General features: G+C 33.7%; 1 protein-coding gene across 1 annotated transcript; it reads right to left on the reverse strand.

The window, feature by feature from the left end:
• Positions 1-59: 59 nt before the first annotated feature.
• Positions 60-7,416, reverse strand: LOC147069394 (18S rRNA (guanine-N(7))-methyltransferase). The gene is made up of 6 exons (XM_085950896.1): positions 7,142-7,416; positions 6,999-7,036; positions 5,389-5,567; positions 3,018-3,211; positions 1,358-1,547; positions 60-338 (listed from the first exon to the last, which is right to left on the reverse strand). Exons 1-6 carry the CDS (start codon positions 7,178-7,180, stop codon positions 142-144), a joined length of 837 nt encoding a protein of 278 aa, XP_085807022.1. The 5' UTR covers positions 7,181-7,416; the 3' UTR covers positions 60-141.
• Positions 7,417-7,549: the final 133 nt, after the last annotated feature.

The raw sequence follows: 7,549 nt of genomic DNA on the forward strand, positions 1-7,549 counted from the left end.
GAATAAGGTTGATCAAAAACAATTGTTAAATAGTTTTAATTTTTTATTTATTTTTATTTTTAAATACAAAATAACATGTTATGTACTTGTAGAAATTAAAATATTATTATTTTAAATATGTTAAACAAAGAAATCTTCATTTTAAAACCTCCCACTCCGTTTTCTTCCGGTATACTTGGTGTCCATCCTCGTCTCTTTGCCCTGCTTCCGTCTGCGCTCTTTCTTCTCCAAGATCCAATCGCGGGATTTCTTCAAAGGTTTGCGGACGGAATTCCTGCCGCGGTGTTCGCGTGCTGTATATGATATACTGCCATCAACACCACCCGACGCACCCGTACCTGAAACAAAATTTGAATGTTACTATAATAGATGAGCTCAACCCCATGGATTCCATAGCCTTGGTTGATCCTCGCTCATCCTGTAGCAATGCTATAAGAGCGATCTATGCACTGCAACGTTGTACCCGTCCTATGCTATGAGTGTAGAGAGTGAAGAATGTGGTATGCAGTATCACGCATCCATTAAGCCGCGTTGACACGGTCCAAGTACGATCCAAGTAGACTTGGATAGGAATAATTAGAATGAAGATGTCTCATCCAAGTGAGAGTTTCATACTATTTATTCCTATCCAAGTTAACTTGGATGAGTAGGACGCGGTCCATGTAGCTTGGATAGGAATGATTAGTATGAAGATGTCTCATACGAGTGCACTTGGATAGGAATAAAATAGTATGAAGCTGTCACTTGGATGGCACTCGATCCAAGTGTACTTGGATGGTACTTGGACCGTGTCAACGCGGCTTTAACTCATACTGTGTCAGATTATGAGAGTTTTTGAGTTGTGAAACCAACATAATTACCCTAATCTGGAACACAGTAGGGATTGCAATACCAATACCGGTGTTTCGGTATTTCCTATTGAATACCGGTATTCGTAAATTGTTACAAATATAATATAACGTGAAAACTCTTTAAAATATCAATATTTTATAGCATGCGTCATTGTTGGTCACCAATGACGATGAAGGCCCACGGAAGTAAACCAGACATCGCGTAACCCGACAAAAAAATACAGTCCTGTTAAGCCTTTTATGTTAATTAATACATTTTGTTTCCACTTTCAACACCGGTATTGCAATTCCTAGAAAACAGTACAAAGAAACCCTGGTTTATCTTGACGACTGGAAACCATTATTATCTTCAGATCATTCAGAAGATGAGTTTGTAGCCCAAGTCAATATAAATAAGTCAAATATCGTAGAATTAACTAAAACTTTTTTCAAAACCATTATAATTATGATCTACCACATAAACGCCAGTTCAATTAATATGTACTGTGAAATTAAAATATGCTTACCTAAAGCTTTCGGCATGGGCATCTGTCCTCCAGTCATAAGGACTAAGAAATATTTCTTAGCCTTTGTAGAATTTGGATAATCGACTAAAACGCCTCCGTAAAATCCAGCTTTCATCGCTTGGGATGTTACCAACTCCATTTGCTCTGCATTTTCTGGATAAAACTGGAATACAGCCCTAGCAGTTCGGGACTGAAAATAACCATAAACTACTAATTAAAGTGTTGAAGACTAAATTAAAACATGTGCACTAGTGATTTGAGTAAATCGACTTCAACGTTCAATATGCGATTGTATATGCTAGTTTTCAACATTCTGTCAATGGGGTCTTCTAAAATTTGCATTCATTCTCAATAAAAAAAAAATATTGATATCTCCGTATGTTAATTAATGTTTAAAGGATGACAAATTCAGCTGAAACATGCAAATATGGTTGTAATGAAAATAATAATAACATTTTATACACCATGTCCATTAATGGCAGAGGGTGGAGGTAAACTGTTAAGATCCAACATAAATAGTGCACACTAAACTTTGTCAATCAAACGTACAGTAAAACTTCGTTAATACAAATTCTATGGGACCGAAAATCGAAAAAAAATTCAAATTACGAATTACGAAATGTATGGGGGGAAAATATTAAAATTTTGAAAAAAAAAATTTGATTTTCATTAATTTTGTTACCGATCATAGATGTGGCTACCGAAATGGGTCATAAAATGTCAGGATTATTTTTATTAACTTCATAAAATAAGTAATTTTTGATGTTTTAAGAAAAGTCTGTCACAATTTTCAATGATTGGCTCATGAAATAGTGTACTTTATTACGATTTATTGAATATTTTTATATGCTAGGACTCTGAAATCATTTCGAATTACGAAATTTGAATTAAAGGTATAGTTTTATATGAAAATAATGTTCAAGGGACTTTTTTTTTCGGGAAAATTTCGAATTACGGCAAATTTCGAATTATCAGTGTTCTTACTAACGAGGTTTTACTGTATTTGTTTTCATTCAACTAAGACTAAAATGTGTAGGTAGTGTTTGTAAGTTTTCAAAATTTAATTAAACAGCCTAATCCAAGCTATAGTAGATAATTGTCAAAAAATATTCATTTATCTATAAAATATCGAAAATTATTCCATTAAAATATACATAATTTTAGATATTTTATAGATAGAATAATATTTTTATCGATCATGGTTTGGCTAGGCAGGGTTTAATAAATTAAAAAAAAAAACTGACACTTTGTAGAAAAAATTTATACATTTTTAATTCAACTATGAAAGTATAACTGAAAAAGTGTGCACTATTTTTATCAGATCGCCCATAGCATACTAGCATAGCATTATGGTTTGGTTAGGCAGGGTTAAATTAATTATTTTATAAATATATAATTATTTAATATATATGTTAAATTAAAATTAACCAGCACCATCTGCAAATTGTATTCTTAGTTCAATGAAAACAAATAAATATGACTGGCAAAATTTAGTGTGCAATATTTATGTCGAACAGCCTACCTCCACCCCTCGCCACTGGTTTGGACTCGCCTGAAACTTCTTATTGTTAAGAGTTTATAGTTATAGTCCAAATTCTTGGACTCACCTGAAATTTATTATTAAGAGTTTACAGTTATAGTCCAAATTCTTCAATCTTACCAAACTAGCATACAGCGTGCTAAAAAACTTGTACAGCCTCTGGATTGGCTTATGATACGATTTGTCAGCGTTACACAGCCATTGCAGGGCACTGACAGACACTGCTCCGTCGAATGTGCCCGCCCTGAACGGGACTCCTTGCCCCATATCTGACAGTATTAGTTCACCTTCCATCTCTCGTTCTAAGGCAACATCTGAAAGAAGAAAGGTTCATTACAAATTAATAAAGTCATTCTGCGCAATATAATCAAATCAAATCAAATTTATTTATTTTACATATAATGAACATAACAAATTATAAATTCAAAGCGTTCACGACATGACATAAAATAAGTGTTAATAATAAAAAAAAAAATTAAAATACAGAGAAAAAGTAATAAAATAAGAAAATAAATTAAATAAGTAACAAAATAAAAGTAGATGGAAGCACACAGAGTGAACTTCGATAAACCCTATCTTAAAAACTTATAAAACAACGTCCACCTAAATTCACCCTCACGTAAGTGGAATATATCAATATCCGAAGCGATTTCATTAAGCATGGTTACTGCCCTCCCAATTGGCATTACTAATGGCAGGTTAGTTCTGCACCGTGGGAGAACAAACAACGCATGCCCTCGATTCCTAAGGTAATTATCAGAGACACACAAGCCAATACCACCAAGAATGGCAGAGTTCACATTTACGCCGCGTATAAGTCTGAAAAAATATATTATTATATAAAAGTTACACTGCATGGAAACGTGCACGTTGGGCATAGCATGGAAAGACCACAAAAGAAACTAAACCTAAGTAAATAAACAAGTATTCGACATGTTATAGATGTTGTCAAACTGATATAATGACAATAGGCTCCACTTTGCAGTTTTGAGTCAGTAACTTGGTAATGTTGAATAAAAACTGGCTACAGTGCCACTCTAGAATCTGCTGGATTGACAAACTAATTAGTTTTGGTGGAAATTCAACTTGTGGGTGTTTAATATTTTGATTAGATGCTCGGTACTGCGCTCTGTGGGAGCAAATGTATTGTGATTTGGAATTTATTATTTGGTAAGTGGAATATTATTATGATGTCACTTTGTTGATAAGTTAACAAAATTTAGCTTGCCCATTCTACATGCAAGCAATGACAGCAAATGCTACGTTCATTTGTTTTAAAAACTTTCTGTCGTTGAGTACCTATTAAACAGAAATAATGTATTTCAATATCAGAATATATTGTGACAAAAATGTTACATAATAAAGATATGTTTCAAGATAATAAATACCCTTTTCGATTTTAAAATAATAATTTTATATTTTGATATACCAAATAAATAGAAGATCACATCTTTTTCTGTGGTAAAAATACAATTAGTGACGATTTATTTTTACAATCTTGATGATGGGATGTAAGCTGAAATAGATACATAGTACACTAAAACAAAATCACCCACGATGGCTGCACGGCTTAAGCGGCAGCCTATAATGTCGTAGGTCCTAGTTTTGAATCCTCGGTCTGGCAAGTACACGTATTGTTTTTCAATAATTTGTGTATGAGTCAGAGTATGGACTTAATAGGTTGAGCAAGAGGCTGACACCCATTTCTCGTAAAAAGAAAAATCTGTTAATACAAATCTCCACTCTGTGATCTTATTAGGATCGGACATGGTCAAAAAAAAAAATTGTATTTAGAAAAATTACATTTAACTACAATACACTCTCAGTAATTCGCCGCTCGATTATCCGACAACTACTATAATCCGCCGTTATTTTTACTAGTTGAAAGCACAAAATCAAGCTGTATAATTTGCCGGTCTTCGATTGTCAAATTCAGTAGTCCGCCGCGTACAGGTATACAATACAGATGAGAAGGGTTTATTTTGGAAACTTCTCCTTCGTAAAACGTACGTTCATCGCAGGGAAAGTAATGTACCAGGGAGGAAGGTGCCCAAGGATCGCATCACATTATGCCGTACTCCAATGCAACCGGGACACATAAACTGAAGCTTTTGGTCATTGGGAAAGCCGGGAATCCTACGCCATTCAAGAATATCTGCCTCACTGAACAACTGGTTGTGTCAAGTGATTTAATGTTTTATATTTTAATTAATATACTTGGTTTACAAATATGTATAATTTAGTAAATACTTGTTTTTTATTATAAATAAAAGTGTAATTTTCTAGTACAAATTTCTCAAAAAAACTATTTTTATGAAATACCCTTTTTAATTTTTACCATATTTGTATGTAGGTATGCACTATAATCCGCCGTTTTCACTAATTGGACACTTGTCTGGTTTTTGGGGTGGCGAATTACTGAGAGAGTATTGTACTATATTGGGAAAATAGTAGTAAAAAAACAAAATGTCAAGATAAGAGTCATCTTTACCCAACATTGCCGATGATATATCCATCCCGGTCCAAACATGTCCCTGGTCTTCTAGGACGCTTCCAGAAAGACCTGAACCACAGCCGATATCCAGCAAATAACACGGAGTGTCTTCCGGAAGAACCAAGAGTTCAATGCAGCGTTCACACATGGTACACTGGATCTCCATCATTCTTGTGCTAGTAAAATTATCAAACGATTGAATTTTTTTTTAAAGGACTCAGATTGAATTTATATACAGTCGAACTCGGTTATTACGATCTCGGATGTAATGAGGAAACATTCGTTGACATTTGGTTTACGATTTTCTTCATACATTTATTCGCTGTTATAATGAGCAACTTATCGGATATACCGAGCTAAAATACTGTTAATGTGTCGATCGTTTGAAAACATTTCTATCCTAAGCAATAAAATTCGATCGGACAGGATGCCGCCGGGGACGGATTACGTATTAAGTTTATGACACTAGATAAGTGTCTAATTGTTGTTTTCGCCGACAATAATGAAAAAGTATCCACGCATATGGTTTAAAAATCCAAGGTTTGTGAAGTCCGTAGCTACCTACCAGCGTTCATTACAATAAAGAACTTCTTTTGTGGTTTATGAAGGCCATGCTTGTTTCGGGGATTTTTACAATGGTTTTCAGATTTTTTTATTATTGACCTTCTTTCGACATTATTTGTTATGTGACCGCTCATTTAAAAATACCTATTCTCTGATATAACGAGTACCGCTTATAACGAGCAGATTCAGTCGGTACCATCTTCCTCGTAATAACCAAGTTCGACTGTATATCTACTTATGTACTTTACTAATACCGGCTTATAATATCGTGGGACCCAGGTTCGAAACCGGGATCTGACATATACACATATTGTTTTTCAATTTGTGTTTGGAGTCCGAGTATGGACCTAATAGGTTGAGCAAGTGGCTGACATCCATTTCTTGTAAAAACAAAAATTCAGTTAATACAAACCATCACTCTGTGGACGTCCATATGATCTTATTAGGATCCGGCATGGTATCCATATAACTAATATACTTGATAATGATTGTGTAGTAAAAAAAATTGCAATGATAGATACATATTGAAAACGGTTCACATAAACTCGACAGTTGCAGATGAAAAACTAAGCTATATCATAATTCCAGGATTTTATTTACGATTTCTTTGTTTACTTCACGGTTGCTGCATTAGTCAACAATGGTTAAAAGTATAAATCCACACAGAGTTTACTGACGTCTTATGCCACATTTACACAGGATCTGGGCCTTGTAATGGAACAGTGTACCTACCATTGGTGAAATAAGCTTCTAAATGTATTGAATGAATTTCGTTCCGTTTGTCACAGTGTAACATTGCTTTATACAGCTTTGTGTAAACACGGCTTTATGTAGCTGGCATACCAAATATTTAAAATATATAAGTGAAACTGTAAAGTTTACTAAAACTGTAAACCTGTTAAGGTTTATTAAAATTTAGCTTTCTATTTTGTTAATGGGAGATAATGTCATTAGTGAGACAAAAGTAATAATCATTTCTAACATCAAAATAATTGGTTAAAGAAGAAGGCATAATAATTAGCAATACAATTATCTATACTCACTTTTGAGTGTATTTACGAGCTTCTTCCTCATTGTAGAACTGAAACAAAACAAATGTATGACATTGCGTTAGGACAGCAACTTTTGTATACACACATGTTGTTAAAATATAATTTAGGTATAGATAACATTGACGTAAACTTACGATTTCTGGAGGAGCCTGGTGTTCTGGTCTTCTTGCCATATTTGCAATATGTGTAAGATTAATTACAGATGTGTAAACTATTCTACATGTGACTTGGCGGCTGAAAATAAAAACATAACCTATCAATTCTATACTTTGACAATCCAATTTGTTTTTGACAGATTACGCCATTATCTATGGATTACGCCATAGACAAAAGAAATACTTTATTGGCTTAAAAATTCACATGATTTTTTTTTTATTTTGACCACCAGTTTTCACATAAATTGACTTAATGCTTATTATTCACACAAATATTATTTTAAGAATTTTAGCTTCTATCCCAAAGTATAGCTTGTTCACAACATCATGTTTTGAGAGAATTTAGACCCTTTTTATGGGGTATATTCTATTTGGTAGAGAGATAAT

Source organism: Rhyacophila brunnea, unplaced genomic scaffold (assembly GCF_057557595.1).
Source record: "Rhyacophila brunnea isolate RB1 unplaced genomic scaffold, BYU_Rbru_1.0 scaffold_23, whole genome shotgun sequence".
Lineage (NCBI taxonomy): Eukaryota > Metazoa > Arthropoda > Insecta > Trichoptera > Rhyacophilidae > Rhyacophila > Rhyacophila brunnea.

Bases quoted from the DNA above. Each gene is read 5' to 3' on its own strand.
- LOC147069394 (XM_085950896.1), bottom strand. From the start codon at position 7,180: ATGGCAAGAAGACCAGAACACCAGGCTCCTCCAGAAATC. The intron at 1,548-3,017 runs GTAAGATTGAAG...GGTTATTTTCAG, and splicing joins GCACGCTGTATGCTAGTTTG to TCCCGAACTGCTAGGGCTGT. The intron at 339-1,357 runs GTAAGCATATTT...ATTTTGTTTCAG, and splicing joins GCCCATGCCGAAAGCTTTAG to GTACGGGTGCGTCGGGTGGT.